The sequence below is a fragment of the Hyperolius riggenbachi genome, chromosome 4 (assembly GCF_040937935.1).
Source record: "Hyperolius riggenbachi isolate aHypRig1 chromosome 4, aHypRig1.pri, whole genome shotgun sequence".
NCBI classification, from domain to species: Eukaryota; Metazoa; Chordata; class Amphibia; order Anura; family Hyperoliidae; genus Hyperolius; species Hyperolius riggenbachi.
The window spans coordinates 263,897,756-263,917,336 of NC_090649.1; the positions used below are offsets into that span (position 1 = coordinate 263,897,756).

General features: G+C 46.2%; 1 protein-coding gene across 1 annotated transcript in view; it reads right to left on the reverse strand.

Moving 5' to 3' along the window:
* Positions 1-19,581, reverse strand: part of MCHR2 (melanin concentrating hormone receptor 2) — a 223,971-nt gene that overhangs the window by 130,549 nt on the left and 73,841 nt on the right. Inside the window, exon 2 of the mRNA XM_068279420.1 lies at positions 17,595-17,791. Coding sequence (XP_068135521.1) covers positions 17,595-17,776 — 182 coding nt within the window. The 5' untranslated portion in view covers positions 17,777-17,791. The remainder of the gene's footprint in view (positions 1-17,594; positions 17,792-19,581) is intronic.

Genomic DNA, 19,581 nt, shown 5'->3' on the forward strand with positions numbered 1-19,581 from the left:
TTCCAGTCCACGAGCCTGTCCTGTCATTCATTCCAGTCCACGAGCCTGTCCTGTCATTCACTCCAGTCCACGAGCCTGTCCTGTCATTCACTCCAGTCCACGAGCCTGTCCTGTCATTCATTCCCAGTCCACCAGCCTGTCCTGTCATTCACTCCAGTCCATGAGCCTGTCCTGTCATTCATTCCAGTCCACCAACCTGTTTTGCAGTTCAGTGTTCCCCAACCCTGTCCTCAAGGCCCACCAACAGTGCATGTGTTTTGGAAATCCACAGAGGTTGTTAATCAGCTCTGGTGAGACACTAATTACCTCACCTTTGCATGTTTGTGGTTTTCTGCAAAATGTACTGTTGGTGGGCCTTGAGGACAGGGTTGGGGAGCTCTGCATGTAGTTCATTCCAGTCCGCCAAACTATCTTTCAGGTGTCTGAGTCTTCTGATGATGAGGGGGATGTGGGGGTTGTTTGTTTTTAGCAGTGGGCCCGACTCCCTGATTTGCCTGGGGTGTCAGGGCCCTGGGGTGCTAGGGTGGCTGCCAGTGCCACACAATTACTTGGGAAGGTGGGGGTGGGGTGGAGGGTACCGGGGTCTCTTTGGCTGAGGGGATTTTGGAAGACCTGCATGGGCCACTTGGGGGAAGGGGGGCTCTCGAGCTAAAGGAGGTTTGTTGGCCAGCTGGGGAGCTAGGGTGGCTGTCACACAATTTCTTGGGGGGGGGGGGCGTATTTTTTGACACTCGCCCTGGGAGAAATTTAACCTAGAAACTACACTGCTGTTGGCACATCATCGGCAGCCCCAGAGCCGAGAGTGCTGTCCTCCTCTTCCTCTGCCCCCTCCACCTCATCCTCTCGCCACCCCCGCACCAGTCCAGCTGCGCTCTGGTGCTCCCCCTCATCAGCAGCAAGGTCAGGGACCTCCACCAACTCCGAGCCCTCCTCCTCAGAGGTGGCCTGTGAAGCTGCTTGCAGCTCCTGCTGGTCCAAGGCTGCCGCTCCCTCTTCCAGCAGTGCATACAGGGCCCTGTCCAGCACACACATCATGGGCACCCACTCGCACACCATTGCATGGTCCCTGCTCACCATGTTGGTGGCCTGCAGGAAGGGTGCCAGGACTGAGCACACCTGCTGCATGTGCCCCCAGTCCTCCGTGGAGATGATGGACGGGAGGTTGGTGGCGGCACGCCCAGTTGCAGTGAGGGAGGCAACTGTTGCTCGTGCAGCGTACTGGCTGACAGCCTGCCTCTGTTCAACCAGATGCTCCAACATCGCCAGGGTGGAGTTCCAGCGAGTTGGAACATCGAGCATGAGCCGGTGCTGTGGCAGGTGCAGCTCCTTCTGCACCTCTTCCAGGCTCGCCACGGCTGCAGGCGAGTGCCGGAAGTGACGCACAACCTTCCTTGCCACCTCAAGGAGTCGGTCCATCCCCTGGTAGGTCCGCAGGAACTTTTGGACTACCAGGTTTAGGACGTGCGCAAGGCAGGGGATGTGGGTCAGGTCTCCCCTGCTGATTGCAGCAACCAGGTTTGCCCCATTGTCGGACACCACCTCTCCGACTCTGAGGCCTCTGGGGGTCAGCCAATTCCTCTCCTGCTCTCAGAGTTTGGCCAGGACGTGGTTCGCCGTCAGTTTGGTCTTCCCCAGGTTGACCAATTCCAGCAGCGCTTGGCAGTGGCGGGGCTTCACGCTGCTGCTGAGGCGGGGGGTTTGGGCTGGTGTGGCGGAGGATGGAAGCGGATCAGAGGAACCTGCTGCTGTTCCACTGACCCTGCATGGTTGCACCACCCACTGCGTTGTTGGTGCTGCTGCTGCTCTGACAGTGCCGGCCGATGCTGCTCCCCCCTCCTCACCCCCTTCCACCAAGCTGACCCAATGCGCGGTGAAGGACAAATAGCGACTGTCCCAAACCGGCTGCTCCACGAGTCCATGGTGACGTGGACCCGTTGACCCACCGTGTGCTCCAGCCCTCTCCCGACATTGGCCATCACAGAGCGGTGAAGTGCAGGGATGGCCGTGCGTGCAAAATAATGTTGGCTGGGGATTGGCCAATCGGGGGCTGTACACATCAGGAGCGCACGCATGTCGCTCCCCTCCTGCACAAGGGAATAAGGCAGGAGTTGGGAGCACATGGCCCGTGCCAGCAAGCCGTTCAGCTGCCGCATGCGACGGCTGCTGGGAGGCAGAACCCTGACCACCCCCTGGAAGGTGTCGCTGAGCAGGGTCTGGCGAGGCCTTTTGCTGGCACGGGAAGCAGTGGAGGGAGCAGAGGAGGCCACTGAGGACTGGCTGCCAGAACAGGCCTCAGTGTCGGCGGCAGGAGTTGCAGAGGGAGGAGGAGCAGTACGTTGCTGACGCACTCCTGCTGCCGACGGCTTCGCAGTGGTGGCGAGTCTGCCACTGCCACTGTCAGCTTCCTTCAACTTCACGAACTCCTCATGCTCGTGAAAGTGTTTCCCTGCAAGGTGGTTGACCAGAGAGGTGGTGCCAAACGCAGAGGGCTCCTTCCCTCTGCTGAGCTGCTTGCGGCACTGGTTGCAGGTGGCATACTTGCACTCCAAATATGGAAGGGTGAAAAAATTCCATATTGGGGAGGTGAAGTTGCCCCTTCGGATGGAAGGTGCTGCTGCTGCTGGTCTCCCTGTGGTGGTTGGGGGGGGGGGTTTCTTGGTGCGGCTGGTGGTGGCACTGGCAGAACTCGTCTCCTGATCAGCACGCTGTGTGGCCTGCATACCACGCCCACTTGTGATCCTGCCCATGCCTGCGATGCTGATCCTTCTAGCAAGGCCCGCAGACGCATCCTCCTCCTCCTCAGAGCTGATGACATCCCCACTCCCAGGACCTGGCAACCAGTCTTTGTCCTGCTCCCTGTCATCATCATCCTCCCCCTCCGCAAACATGTCCTGCTGGGATCCCCCAAACTCCCCTTCTGCATGCATGGGCGGATGGACAATCACCACTTTCTGACTGTCGAAAGCATCATCCCCCAAAGTGCCCATGAGCATTCCTTCCTCTGCCAATTCTTCCGCAACAGCACTCCATACCTTCTCTGTGCTTGGGGTCCATAAGAAGGTGCTGAGTGACAGGGTGCTGGTGTCGCCCGCTGGGGCTGGAGAACTGCACTCCTCCTCCTCTCCCCCAGGCAGTGCTGGGCGCCTGCTGCTGCTCTTGCGAACAGGAGTGGTGGTGGGGGTGGAGGTGGACTCGGTTCCAGAGCTAATGGTGGCCTGCTCATCCACCATCAGTTCCACCACAGCGTCTGCGTCCTTCTCCTCAATAGGACGGCTACGACCTGGTGGTGGGAGTAACATCTGGGCCACACGCTGCTGCTGCTGCTGCTGTGTCTCTGCAGCGTGACTCCCAGCTGTTGGGCGGCCAAGGCGTCCACGGCCAGTGGCTAATGGCGAAATAGCCACTGGTGCAGACGCAGAACTGTGCATGGTGGTGGCACGGCTGCCATGCCCACGACCTCCTCTCTTGGCGATGCCCTTGCTGCCCTTGCTGCCCCTGCCCAAACCGCGGCTGCCAGTTTCAGACATTGTATATTTTTAATATTATACAAATGAAAAAAAAACGTATGTATGTAAAGGCGGGTGGGACAAGTGTGGTACTTTAATGGGGTGGGACTGGTGGTGGTGGGGGTGTGAGGTGACGGACAGGTGTACTGTACTCTACAGCAGAGATCGGTGTAGCGCTAACGAGAAAGTGCGCACTGCGCACACTAAGACCCTAGCTGACGCTGACTGACGGTGTCAGACTACAGTACAATTCAGCAAATACACAATAGAAGTAGTGATATATATAAACAATAGGAGGACGGTTGTAGCACTAACTGGAGGGTGCGGACAGCGCAGATGTGCACTGCGCACGCACACTAAGACCCTAGCTGACGCTGACTGACAGTCCCTAAACACAGACTAGAGTACAGTGAGTAGTGTACTAACTAAACAATAGAAGAATCGAGCTAAATAGTAGAACAGGTGTGACTAGATTACTGAGAGCAGATACAGCAGGACAGGTATAGCAGTAAAGCTAGGCCTTGCTAACTACAAAATAGTACAATAATCTATCTAACACAGGAGTAGTAGTACAGTAGAGTAGGACAATTGAGAGCACAGGTAAGGTAGAGACTAGACCACAAAGCAGGGCAGGCTGCCTTGCCTAGGCACAGGGCCTAGCTGCTGGCTGCAGGCCTGCAGCAGCACCAGTGAGAGTCTCCCTCCCTAGTCCCTAATCACACAAACTAAACTGCCTAAAATACAATCTATCTACAATACAAAGCAATACAGTTGAAGATCAAGTGTTGGAGTGTAAAAACGCTAGGTTTAGAACAATAGCAATGCACTTGCAAACAGACAAAAAGCACTGGAGCAGTTTTCTCAGTACAATCAGTCAGTAAGTCGCAAGCAGGACGAGTGAGGCAAGATGGTGTCCGCTATTTATAGAGGGGGGCTTGGCCAGGCTCCCCCTCTGTGATTGGCTGCAGTCAGAGGGCTGGGAGCCCTCTGATTTGCTTGTGAGGACTCGAGGTGACGTCTGGCGTGACGCTATCCGAGCTCGTGACGCAATCCGAGCTCGGATAGCTAGGATATCTCCGGATATCTGATTGCTATCCGGGTGCGGATAGCACAGCCCGGATAGCTAATACTATTCGAGCTCGGTATTCGAGCTCGAATAGTGAAAAAAGAGCTAGGATATCCGAGTAACTCGGATATCCTAGCTCAGATGAGCATCACTGTCGTCTGCTAATACTTTTAGCCACAGCACCTTAACAAGCATGCAGCAGACCAGGGGCTTAATTCACAAAACGGTGCTAACTGGTAGCACGGCTGTTAGCACGGCTTTTCGCACATTTTAGCGCATTTTCAAGTGAAAAAAAGATGTTTGTGCGCAAAACGATTTCGGTGCGCAAAAATGTGTGCGTTAGCATTTTGCGTTAACCAGCGAACTCGAATTTTTGCATGTAAAAACTGTTATCACTTGAAATTTCGCATGAATCACTTTTCACAGCGTGCTAACAGTTAGCACCGTTTTGTGTATCAAGCCCCAGGTGTTTCTGACATTATTGTCAGATCTGACAAGATTAGCTGCATGCCTATTTCTGGTGTTATTCAGACACTGCTGCAGCCAAATAGGTCAGCAGGGCATCCAGGCAACTGGTATTATTTAAGAGAAAATAAATATGGCAGCCTCCATGTACCTATGCACTATAGTCCTTTAAAAATAAATAATACCTTCCATGATGATAAATCATTATAAAACAATTTTGGTCACATAAACATATACTGGCGCTAAGTGTATAAAAAGAGCACCACATAAATATAAAGCAACTATATAAGGGTGCCTCATAAATATAAAACAACTATATCGCTTGTTATCTGTAACTTTCAGTTCCATGCCAAATGTATTGATTACAATAACCCATTATTTAACAGATAATCATTTCTTAAACTGTATAATTGTTTCTAAAACTGGTACCTATGCTTTCACAGAAAAAAAAATGTTTACATTTCAACTTTTTGCACCCCAACAAGCAGCTTCCATGATTCTCACCTACTGTGTAGGTTACAAATTAAAGTTTTTCAACAAACGTACTATTTTTTATGTTTTGACTCCCCAATTATCATTTTTTTATTGTACGTTAAATGAAACCATAAAGAATCATATATTCATTTATAGTACACAAAAAAATCCCCATTTTTTGTGTACATTTTTTCCCTCTGGGGAGTTAAGGTTAGGCAGGCACCCCCAGAGAGATCTAAGGGGTTAGGTACCACCAGGGGAGGTTAGGGATAGGTACCACCAGGGGGGGATCTTAGCGTTGGCCAACCCCAAGGGGGTCTTAGGGTTAAGCACCACCAGTGGGGTTAAGGCTAGCCACCAACTGGAGAGGGTTCTGTATGAGAGTAGTGAGAGGTTAGGTAATAGTAAAATATCGGTAAGTATTAAAGATATTTTACTATATGAATGAAGTAGTACTATATCAGTAAATTAAACTGTAATTTATCACTTTTACTGGTGCTTATTTTACTAAATGTGAAAATAGAGGTTACAGTGGGTATTAGTAGAATATCAGCATCATCAATGATCTTTTACTACATATCCTGGTGCCCATTTTACTAAATGATAACTTCAATATCGTTAATATCTGGCGCCCTTTTTAACAGGAACCTTTATTATGTGCACACACATCTAGGAATTTCTTGGAGGGTGAATCGAACAAGTAACTCGGTAATGCCAGTGCAAAATTAGGGGGGGGGGGGAAGAGGTCCTTAAAGAGAAGCAGAGATGAAATAACTAATATATTTATACATACCTGGGGCTTCCTCCAGCCCCATCAGCATGGATCGCTCCCACGCCGCTGTCCTCCGCTGCCTCTGTCCACCGGTACCGGGTCCCGTCATTTTGGCCAGTCGAGCCAGTCGCCGCAGGCGCAGTGCGCACCCTCCATACTGTGCAGGTGCATGCATAAAGAGCCAGAGGGAGCCCCTGCGCATGCGTACAACTGGCCGCATCCGGCGGAAGTGGCGGGACCCGGTACCGGTGGATAGAGGCAGCCAAGAAGTGCGGCGTGGAAGCAATCCATGCGGATGGGGCTGGAGGAAGCACCAGGTATGTATAAAATCTTTTTCTATTTTGCAGATTGTCTTCATCTCTGGTTCCCTTTAAGGATAAATATTAATCTCAAGGGCGACTGTAGTTCTGAGACTCGATCGTTTTGTGTCAGGAAAGATAAATTTACAAGTGGTAACGATGTTTATAAAGGCGCTAACAGAGTTGCCTCAAATTGCTAACGTCTTTTTAGCAGGATTTCCTCTTTTTTTTCCTCTCCGTCTTTTTTTCTCATGATTTCCAGTATAGAGGGTTTATTATACTTAGATTTCCAGTTCTCAGCTATCAGGGATCTGGTATTAGCAGTGGTGTAGCAAGAGTTTTCAGCGCCCAGGCACACAGGCAGTTTTTGCACCCCCCCCCCCCCTGAACAAAATGGGCCGTAAATGGACAGGAATAGAGGGTCATAATAGCTTTATGGATAAGGCCACCACAACAAAATTTGATCAGCACCTGAGAGAGATAAGTCTATTGAACCCTGTTGAAAGCCTTCTCCTCATCCCAGGAAACAGAGATTGCTGTTCATGTTCTATCATTAGTTACTCTGCCTCTGACAAATCCCACCTGATCTTAGTGCAGAAGGTGAGGGGGGGGGGGGGGGGGGCATAATGCTCGGAATACATGGTGCGTTTCTGTGGCTCGATTCTGACGCCCAATCGATTCCCCGCTCGACCCTGCAGCCGATTCTCTTATCTTCTACTCGTTTTCCTTATCTTTTTCCATTGTCCCCCATGCGGTATCAGGCACGGAATCGATAGGGTGGGTGATCGGACATGTCGTACATGATCAATCGAGCCATCTAAATGGCTCAGTCAAGCGGTACCGTGTATTCCCAGCATAAGTCTGTTCACTATAATGTTAGCATAAACTTTCAGGTCTGAATTCAGTAAGAGGATATGTCTGTAGATTTCAGGTTCCAGTGGATCCTTGCATTCTTTATAAATTGCTATGACATTAGCTACCAGGGATTCCTGGTGGAAGTTGCCAGACATAGCTACCTCATTGAAAGCATTAGCAAAAGGAGTATTTCCTGGAATTTTTTGTAATATTAATTTTAAAAAAGTCAATTCCGGGGGCCTTGTCTGTGTTAAGATTCTTAATCGCGAAAGCTATTTCAGACTCTTGAAATGGTGCTTTGAGGGCTGTTAATGACTCAGGGTAAATGGATGGGAGGTTAATACTACTAATGTAATAATTGATTTTTGTGGCATCGGAATGATGGGTTGAATTGCCATCTTTATATAAAACCATTTTGCATAATAATAAGCTAATGCGTCTACTATATTTTAGGATGCTGGTGAGTAACACCAGAGATAGGGTGCCTAATCTAAAGGATCTTCTAAAACTCTTCAGCCTTTGATTTTTAATTCCAGTCACTATCCTGCTTTATTTCTTTCAGAGTAACTAGCTTCTCTGAGTTGGGACTGCCATTTTTCATATTGCTGGTGCAGAAGGTTGCTTAGGGTATGTCTATGGAGTTACAATTCAGAGATGGAGATCTCATTTGGAGTTAGGGAAATTACCAGGGACTTAATTTGGCCTAATAAGGCATCTATTTTGTTTTTACAGTCTATTTTAAGAACCAAGCTATATTTAATAAAAAGGCCTCTAATGAAAGCTTTGTGTGCGTTCCAGAAAGTGATTTTGCTCATAGCTTCTGTAGAGTTAGTATGGAAGTAATCTAGTAGGAGTTGTTTCAGTGAGAGGGAGAACAAATTAGAGTTTAGCACCATCTTGTTCATCCTACAAGAACCCCTGGATTGGGGAAAATTCTGGAAGAAAATGGTTGCTGAGGCTGGAGCATGTCAGACCATACTCTTGTTCCTTTAGAGGAGTTTAGTTTGGGGGAGGGTATTTTTATCCGATAGGACAATGTCTATTCTGGTTAAAGATTTGTGAAAGCTAGAAAAATAGGAATACTACCGTTCAGCAGGGTAAAATCGCCTCCAAACATCATATCATTCAAATTTGTGTAAAGTGGTAGAGATTAGAGAAGGTAAACAGATGAAGATTTGCACATAGTGAAGCAGTTTGCCCGTGGCTAAGAGATGGCCCTGAGAGAATTTAGTGAATTTGGACATGTTCCTGTTAATAAAGGATACATGATTTATGTTGGGGACATACAAATTGCCTATGATATATAGACTGCATTGTTAAATTTCCTTGTGATAGCAATAAAACGGCTATTTTTACTGTATTGTGAAGCAATAGATTAATAGATTCAAACCCAAGGGTGTCACGTACTGCTATTCAAACTCCTATTTTTCTTTCTTTTTTCCCAAGACACTATAGAAGATAAAGAGCTGGGGGGGGGGGGGAGAGGGGGGTTACATTTAGAAGATAGTTTCCAGAGGAGAAACCTCTTTTGTGGGAGTTTAGACCTCTCACATTGAGGGTCAGTATTTTAAGAGACATTAAAAAAGAGGAGTATGTGTAAGCAACAGGTTAACCCATAAATAGATAATCAATAATATGTAACACATCAATAACTTGTTCAAGGAGAAATTAAAGAAAAAGACATCCAGCCTGGGAAGAAAGGGTACAGAAGTAAAGAATGGTAAAAGGGAACAAAGTTAGGAGTGCTTACGAGTAATAACAACCCAAAACAAGGGTATATCATAACTCAGGATTGTAAAGACCTGCAGATGGTCTTCTGTTTCCTTGGTAACAAACAGCCAAGGATCCATCTAGGCGGCATGGACGGTGCTACACTGGGGCATGCTGGGGCCCTGGCCCCCCTGGGAATAACTGTGCCCCCCCCCTGCTCAGTAACATACAGCTAACCGTTTTCAGGCTTCGGCAGTGTACAATGAACTGGATAAGGTCTGTAAAAAACTCTCCATGTCAGCCTAAGTTTAAAGCAAAGGTCTGCTGTGCTCAAAAGCCTGTGAGTTCTGTTTGTGGTGTTTACATTTTATTCCTAACATTACTGAACTAGTTAGCCTTAATTTTATCACCAGAGTAAGGCAAAACAAATATCTAAAGCTTGCCATACAACATTGATTTTGATCAGCCAAATGGGCCCCACCAGCCATCCATCATGCCCCCTTTGTCCCCCCCCCGAATTTTTTTTTTGAAGCTGGAGCCATCACTGCTAAGGAGGAAGTCTCCTGGGACTGGAATTAATCAAAAGTAAAGGGCACCACTCCAATGGTAATCGGGTATGGTACCCTTCTGCAGCTGGAACAGATTTTATTGACCATTCCATCAGTTGAGTGGCAGATTTCTGGGGATGCTCATTGCTGGTTGCCCGAAGTTGCGGGAGTGATATTCCATTTTTTTCAGGTTATCAAATTCCTCTGTAACAGATTTCAAAATGAAAAGGGTGCCTTTGTTCTGAACCAGAAGTTTAAACGGGACGGAATGAAATTTGTTGATCACGGAGAGCAGCACTGTAACAGGGATAAATGTCCGCCTCATGCGCAAGGTGGGATAAGTCCGCAAGTAAGGACAGGTCTTGGTAGGGAGAAGGTAGCTACAGGCTCACTCTTCCACCCGGCCCAGCATCAGGCCCCACCCCCTCCCACGCTGCTCATTCATTTGAATGGGCAGCACTTAATGACGAGTGCCCTGGACAGTGGTAGACATTGTTCAAGCACCCTAAGGGCTATATCATACCCTATATCATACCTAAAGGGATTTGTTACAGCAACATATCTCATTTATATCTACAGCACAGATACAGATAACATTATATAGTGGAGTTATTACTAAATTTGTCAACAGTAACTTAAAGCATGGACTTTTAATGTGGCAACAATCTGCTGTTGAAAGAGCAGATTGTTGAGGCTGCGGTACAAATGCATGAAGCATTGTTGAGTCTGCCAGGAGAAAAGCACGATATAAATGTTTTGTGTATGTGTCATTGTTGGAATGACATGGCTAGCAGTTCTTTCATTGGCTAGTATGAGCAGTAACTACAGTGCAAATTTAACAGAGAAATGTTGCTGATACAAACCTCTCTAAGCCTGACGTAGCCCATAGGATTGAAAATTACTATCTTTAATGAAAGACATTTGCCTGATTTTGACTGAGTATGAAGGCAGACCGCTGAAATTTCTTATATATGCAAACTCACTTGCGGTGTGCATTTAAATATCATAATGTAAAGTATTACTTAAAATGCAGATTAGCATCTCTGTCATACATCTTCAAAAGCAATGTGTAGCAAATGGGAATGCCTCTGTCAGAGTTCCAAGCAATGTCTATTTCTAGCTTCCAGGAATATGTCAGCCTGTAGATAATGCATAAAGAGTTTGGATTGGAAATAAGTATTGTAAAATGTAAGTGGCTGTGGGAAATTAACTTTTGGTGTAGCACCAATGCTGCATGTTGCAGGTTTCAGAATTGGAACGCAAATATGTATATTTCCATTGAGCTTACACTTTACATTTGGCTAAAAATCATGAAAAGTAGAAGAAACGATAAAAAAGAAGCAAACTGGAAATCTGCAAATTAAAATTTCCATAATGCTGTAATGTATGGAGATTTATTACCCAATTTGTTTACATTTCATGGTCGTGGCATCCAATGGGAATAAGAGAGACCCGAATGAGACATAAATTTTCGTAGAGCACTGATCCATCATATTCAGTAGTGAAAGTGCTCTCTATTTTCAGAAATAAATCAGTGTTTCAGAATGAAAATGCCCAGAACAAACAAAACAATAACATACAGTGGAAATATACAGCAAGATATTTCCTCATTTCCAGCCTCCGGGACTTCCACCACTTCAAAATTAACCACTTAATGACAAGTTATAAAAACATCCTGCTAGAGCCTCTTAATGGCCCCAGGACATTTTTATAAGTCAAACAGTGCTGCTACCACTGTGCACGTGAAAATAGTGGGAAAAAAACCCATAGAAAAAATACACCTTTATTTACAAATGACATATTGTCACCATACTTTGTACTAGGGTCATAATTAAAATCTTGTGATAACCAGAACAAATAGGTGGATAAAATGTGTGGGTTTTATGCACAGTAGCAGTGTTGAGAAATAGTGTATTTTTTCATTTTTTCCTTGTTTTTCCCTTTCAAAATGCATAGAAAATAAAGTAATTACTGAAAACAAATATCAACCCCAAGAAGCCCAATGGGTGCTGAAACAAAACAAGATATAGATCATTTCATTGTGATTAGTAGTGATTGAGCTATTGGCAAATGAAAGGGATGAACTCTGAAAGGTGAAAATCGCTTTTGTCCATTAGGGTAAAAACCCCTTTGGGGTGAAGTGGTTAAATATGGTGATCATGAGAGCAGGAAATTAGAGCCATCAATAAAAATGGATCTATTCTACCCTTTTGTGAAAAAAAGGAAAAAAAAAGGATTTTCCAAATTCTTATCAAGGTAAAAAGTGAGGTTTATATTTGTAGATGCTCTTAGAACCGTTTTACGTAACTGTTTTATGGTGTTGATATGTGTTTAAGTGTAAGGCTTTATTAAGATAACATTCTGGGTAGGATTTCCTGTTATTTATGGGTAGGGAGGTCATTGGCCATATGCAATTCACTTTCTCTCCCAAGTTTTCTCCTAGGTGATATTTTCACACCTTTTCAATAGAAAGCCTTTTTTAAGTGACCAGCAAGCAAGAAAATGCTCAGAATAATTTTGACAATACAATTTCACTTACTTTTTAGTACTTTTTCAATTGCAGAGTGCAAAAACAGTTATTTTAAAAATAGAAGGTGAAAAATTATCTCCAAGGAGAAGACCTATTAGAAAAAAGTGAATGAAATAAGAGACTTGGGCCCAAATGCAATTCCCTTTTTCTCCTCAGTTTTTTACTAGGTGATATTTTTAAATTTGTCAATAAAGTGTCTTTGAAACTATCCGCAAACAAGAGAATATTCAAAATAATTTTAATAGTAATTTTCACCTACTTTTTGGTACTTTTTCAATTGCAAAGTGCTGAAAAATGACTTTTAATAGAAAATGAAAAATGATCTCCTAGGAGAAAACACAGGTGAAAAAGTGAATTGCATATGGGCCCTGGTGTTAGTAAAACGTTAGTTTAAAGGGAACCTGAAGTGGGAAAAATATGGAAGCAGCCATTTTCACTTCTTTTGGCAACCAAGCTAATGTTTTGAGTTGATTTCAGTACTTTTCGAGTGACACATCCAAAATAAGCATATGGCTAGTTGAGCCAGAGGAGGGTCAGAACATCTGATCTACATACTCATTTTCATCACTAACCTGAAAGGTATTAGAGGGAGAGAATTGGTATGACATAGAGATGGCCCGAACCTCCGATTTTCGGTTTGTGAACTTCCACAAAAAGTTTGGTTCGTGTGAACTTCCGCGAACCGCAATAGACTTCAATGGGGAGGCGAACTTGGAAAACTCAAAAAATGTATGCTGGCCACAATAGTGATGGAAAAGATGTTTCAAGGGGTCTAACATCTGAGTTTTTGCATGGATGAGTGGGATAGATGCCAAAAGTCCTGGGGAAAAATCTGGATTTGACGCAAAGCAACGTTTTAAGGGCAGAAATCCCATTGAATGCTAAATTTCAGGCCTAACATGCTTAAGGGCCAGTTTCCACTGTTGCAACGCGATTTTGCCGGCATCCCGACGCTTGTAAAAACGCATGCGGATGCGTTTCCGCATGCGTTTTTACCCGCGATTTCGCATGCGATTTCGCATGGCAGGGTGCCATGCGAAATTAACCATGACTCTGCCAGGGCAAAATAACATTGAAAAAGGTGCGAAATCGCACGCGAATCGCGGGTAAAAACGCATGTGTTTTTCCTATTAAATACATTAGCGGCGATTCGCATGGATTCCCGACGCAGGCGAATTCTGTGGGTCCCGTCGTGCAGATTTGGCCCGCCGCCAAATCGCTCCCACACGCCGCACATATGGAAACAGCCCCGGCCACTTCAATGTACCAAGCGAATCCGCATGTTGGCGCCGCATGCGGATTCGCTATGGTGGAAACGAGCCCTTACAACATGTTGCATGTGTATACATCAATCAGGGAGTGTAATTAGAGTACTGCTTCACACTGACACACCTAACTCACTGTGTAAAGCACCACAAACAGCTGTTTGTGTTGTGACGGCGGTGCTGGACTTGTGCGCACCATGGCGAGAGTGCAGGTGATAGAGGTTTTCAAGCCCATATGGTTGCCAGGCTGAGGTGATTGTCCAGCTGATCGAAGTTGGTCTGTCCACAATGAAGCAATGACCTTATTATCTTGGGTGTGCCCCCCCGGACACACTTACATAGCCGGCGGTCGTTGCTTTATTGTGATACACAAGCCCCTTCACCGCGGCAAGGTAATGATCACGAAGGGGAATTGGCACATGAACATGCCTTTTTTTTTGTTGTTGCAGCCGCAGTGCAGCCAGAAAAAATAGTATAGCGGCCGCTGCTTGCATGGGCCTTAAAAATTCAGCAATCCGCCTGGAGTCCTGGACCCTGTTGGTGGTGGCGGAGAAGGCAGTCAAGCGGCCCGCAGGCAGAGATGCTGTGTGGGGAGTGACTTAGTCTTGGGGCAGGCAGTCACGCGGCATGCAGGCAGAGATGGTGTGTGTGGGGACTGACTTAGTCTTTGGGCAGGCCTGACCGTGCTTTGCAGACCACGTGGTCAGATGGTCCCTTGACCCAACGCTGTGTGCCAGAGATGACACCACTTGCCTTCAACATCACGGTACAGTTTGGGTATCGCCTTTTTGGGGAAAAAATTGCATATCTTCCACTGCGGTGTGTGGATTTGCTTTTGTGTGCGGTTTTCCCTCAGGTGATCATCCCATTGCAGTTTGTGCTTTGTAATCACGTGCCTTCGTAAGGTAGTTGTCCCTACGCAGGTCTTGGTCTTCCCACGGCTCAATTTTTGGTGGCAGAGAGTACAGATGGCATTGCTCTCATCTGAGGCAGACGCACAAAAAAATTTCCACACCGCTGAGCCCTGGGGTGATGGCACTTTGGTGGTGGCGGCTGACTGAGTGTTAAGTGGGGTGCCAGAATCAGAGCAGGAGAAGGAAGATATGTCACACTTCCATGCAGAAGCTGGGAAAGATGAGGTGTTTTGTGTTATATAGTCAATTACGTCCTGACAATATTGGGGGTTGATGGCACGGAATGTAGCCTGATGGTGCACTATGGGAGCGAAACCGAACTTCCGGAAAAGTTCCCGGTTCACCCCAATTGCGAACCACGGAAGTTCGCCAGGAACCGTTCGCCGGCTAACCGTTCGGGCCATCTCTAGTATGACAGCCAAGCAAGTAGCCTTTTTTTCTACAAAGCTAACAAAGCAACTTTTCTAATACTGTCACTTCAGGTTCCCATTCAATTAGTGGATTACCTCCTTTTCTTCAGTTATTTTGAGTGAAGGTTGTTTGTAGGTTATGGAATTGGCAACCTAGAGATTCTTCTAAGTGAAGAGTAGAGATGGCCCGAACCTCCGATTTTCGGTTCGCGAACCGGGTTCGCGAACTTCCACGAAAGTTCGGTTCTTGCGAACTGTCGCGAACCGCAATAGACTTCAATGGGGAGGCGAACTTTGAAAACTAGAAACATTTATGCTGGCCACAAAAGTGATGGAAAAGATGTTTCAAGGGGTCTAACACCTGGAGGGGGGCATGGTGGAGTGGGTGAGATGCCAAAAGTCCCGGGGAAAAATCTGGATTGAACGCAAAGCAGCGTTTTAAGGGCAGAAATCACATTGAATGCTAAATTGCAGGCCTAAAGTGCTTTAAAACATCTTGCATGTGTATACATCAATCAGGGAGTGTAATTAGAGTACTGCTTCACACTGACACACCAAACTCACTTTGTAACGCACCACAAACAGCTATTTGTGTAGTGACGGCCGTGCTGGACTGGTGCGCACCATGATGAGAGTGCAGGCCGCGGCACTTTTCAAGCCCATATGGTTGCAGGGCTGTGGTAGCTCAATGATAGAACAACCGTGACTGTCCAGCTGATCAAATTTGGTCTGCCCACAATGAAGCAACAACCTTATTATCTTCGATGTGCCCTCCCCCCCCCCCCCCCCCCGGGACACTCATATAGCCGGCGGTGATTGCTTCATTGTGATATGCAAGCCTCTTTACTGCGGCAAGGTAATGATCACAAATGGGAATTGCCACATGTACATGCCTTTTGTTTTGTTGTTGCAGCTGCAGTGCAGCCAGAAAAAATGGGCAGGCATGTACACGCACCAGAAAAATTATTATAGCGGCCTTAAAAATTCAGGAATCTACCTGGAGTCCTGGACCCTGTTGGTGGTGGTGGAGAAGGCAGTCAAGCAGCCTGCGAGCAGAGGTGCTGTGTGGGGAGCGACTTAGTCTTGGGGCAGGCAGTCACACGGCGTGCAGACAGAGATGCTGTGTGTGGGGACTGACTTAGTCTTGGGGCGGGCAGTAGCCCTCTGGGATCCATTCATTTTGATAAAGGTCAGGCACTGAACACTTTTGTGACTTAGGAGACTTCTCTTCTCAGTGACAATGCCTCCAGCTGCACTGAAGGTCCTTGCTGACAGGACGCTTGAGGCAGGGCAAGACAGTAGTTGGATGGCAAATTGTGACAGCTCTGCCCACAGGTTAAGCCTGCGCACCCAGTTGTCCATCGCTGCTCATACTGTCGATGGTTCTTTCTCTACCATTGTTAAAGAAAGTGTACGGCTGGGGAGTCAGGGTTCGATTCCGGTCCGGAGTTGGAGCCTGAGAAACGGCTACCACCACACATCCAAGGAAGGCGACAGGCATGGCATGCAAGTCCTGAGGTAGTGACAAAAATAACAATACAGGAGGACTTTCGAGGCCCTGCTGTATATGACACTGATCGACTTTACTACCTTTAACAAGAATCTGTTATGGAGGGCAAGTCTGCCATCCACTCACGTGAAAGGTATGCACTGACTGCCAGGTATGATACAATGTGCAGTCACAGATGCAGTGAAAGGTATGCAGTGACTGGTATTACAATACAATGTGCAGCTGTCACACAGGTGCAGTTAACAGGTATGCTCGGAGTGGTATGTTACACAGCGTGCGGTCACACAGGTACTGTGACAATTATGCAATGACTGGTATTACAAATGTGCACCTGTCACACACACACAGGTACCGGACAGATACAGTGACACTGCGTGCGCTCACGTAGGTAGGTGGGTGCACAGTGAACAACAGGTAGGAATATGCAGTGATGGGTATTACAATGTGCACCTGTCACACACAGACAGGTACCAGACAGGCACAGTGACACTGTGTGTGCTCACGTAGGTAGGTGGGTGCACAGTGAACAACAGGTAGGTATATGCAGTGATGGGTATTACAATGTGCACCTGGCACACACACAGGTAATAGTCACTGAATGTGCTGGGCCTGGCAGTGGCACACACAGTAGAAATTACCAAGGCTGTCTATGCAATACAAGTGTCAGTGGGCCACACACACACAAAAAAAAATCACAAGAACAAGATTAGTTCTCAAAAGAGCTGTTGAGGGGTGCTTTTTTTTAGCAATAAGAATGAGCAAGGAGCAAGCTAAGAAGCCTACAAGAGCCTAACTAAGATTCCCTATGAGAGTCTGCAGCAGCTTTCCCTTCTCTAATTACTGCAGGCACATGAGTGAGTCCAAAGCCTGACGCTGCCTGCCTTTTATAAAGGGGGGGGGGGAGTGGCTCCAGGAGGGAGTGTAGCCTGATTGGCTACAATTTGCCTGCTGACTGTGATGTAGAGGGTCAAAGTTGACCCTCATGATGCACTATGGGGGCAAACTCAACTTCCGGAAAAGTTTGCGGTTCTCCGTGATCGTGAACCCCGGAAGTTCGCCGGGAACCGTTCGTCGGCGAACCGTTCGGGCCATCTCTAGTGCAGAGTGGTGGAGAGCCTTTCTCTATGCATATTAGCATACAAGCCCAGAATTTCTGTTCTGACCAAGTTTTATACAGTTTCAGCATAAAAGCAAGAATATCGTCCATTGAATTCATGACTACAAATCTGTTGCAATCACAAAACCGAATTCTATTCTGCATGTTCCATACCTTATAATAGTGACTAATACTAGAATGTTTCCAACCAGTCCTGTAGAGCAGATGATTCCAATAAAAGATGGGAGAATGACTGTTTCTGCAGTATTAATGAAATGATATTTATTCCTTTCACTCCATGATTTGTTGAGGAGATCACTGGTTATATTCCACGGGGTCATTTGGATTTCATTCATTTTTATTCTCTTGAACTGCAGAAGAAAGAAAAGATATGCTTAGGTGTGCAGCAGTTGTTCTCATAGCACTGTTTCTAGAGCTTAATAAATTCCCATGCAAACCATCGGACACTTATCTAAATAGCAATACTCAAGTCATTAAATCTTTCAAAAGAATAAACATGTTATGCCTGCTTCTGAAACACAGTTTTAATCTATGGTGTCAGCATCACTGCATTATCTTTGCAAGAATACAAGATTAATATGGTAATTAGGACATGTAAAATATGAATTAGGTTATTGCTGGAAAGTTTGTTTTAGTAATGTTTGTGCTGCTCTAATAACTCATTCGCAAAGACTGTGCAAAAGTGGAGTCCGCACAATGTCGGTAGAATCTGTATATCTTTATTTAGTCATTACACACAACAGGCTAAAACCAGCACCACATGGTTTTAGCCTGTTGTGTGTAATGACTAAGTAAAGATATACAGATTCTACCGACATTGTGTGGACTCCACTTTTGCACAGTCTTGGATTCGAGGTTTTGGCAGCCTGTTTTCCTGCACTGTCGGCAGATGGAGGTTGTGAGCGGAGCTCCACGTACATTGTCATTTGCAAAGAAGTACAGACAGAAAAAGATGTCATGCATCACCAATTATACAATACAGTACAATAACATTTGTAACCTGCTTTTCTTTGATAGGACTCAAAGCGCATATGTCTCAGGTCAATATAGTTGCTTTTCAGTTTGGACTTAACCACCCTATCGTTATGGACGAGCTTAGCTTGTCCATGAACGCCGGGGTGGATAGCTCCGGCTAGGAGCGGTCTTTTTTTACATTTAAACAAAAAACATGTAGCTAGCACTTTGCTAGCTACATGTTGTATCCGATTGCCGCCGCTATCCACCGCGAAAGAGGACCCCCTTGACCCTCAGCACAGCCTGGCCAATCACCGCCAGGCTGCGCTATGGGGTGGATCGGGACTCCCCCTGACGTCATGGTGTCGATGACGTCATTCCGATCATCGCCATGGCGATGAGGGAAGCCCTAACAGGAAATCCCATTCAGAGCGGGATTTCCTGTTGGTTATGATCGCCAGCGGCGATCGGAGGGGTGAGAGGGATGGCGCAGGGATGGGGCAATCATGTAGCTAGTGCTAGGCTAGCTACATGATGAAAAAAATAGGTTAGAAAACCCACCCGCGGCTGTGCGCCCCAAAAAAACTAAACACCAGGGTGGTTGAATACCTCCAGGTATGGAGTTGACTTGATTGGGTGTGTGGTGAGGAGTTCCAGAGGGTAGGGGCAACCTGACAGAAGGATCTGGCTCCAAAAGTTTTGAGTTGGTCACTGGAGGTTATCAAGTTCTTAGATCCTGTTGTTCTAAGGTTTTGGGTGGTGTGATGCAGTCCAAATAAATTCACATTAAAGCCCCTACTAAATCCAAAATGGATGTTTTACTGTTTCATAGCTGTGCTTGCCTGCAGCTGTACACAAACCCAATATAACCATACAAATGCAAGACCTCTGCACTGACAGTATTCTATTTAGAAAGTGTAGTCTTGCCATTCCACTTCCTGTGAACAACAAGTCGACAGTAGGCTGTATCAGCATAGTGATTGACACAAGGCCTACCTCTCGTTCAGAAATCTGAACATGGATGAGGTAGGGAAAGAGCTATATACAGGATCTTCTAAAAAAAATTAGCATATTGTGAAAAAAGTTCATTATTTTCTGTAATGTACTGATAAACATTAGACTTTCATATATTTTAGATTCATTACACACAACTGAATTAGTTCAAGCCTTTTATTGTTTTTCTTAT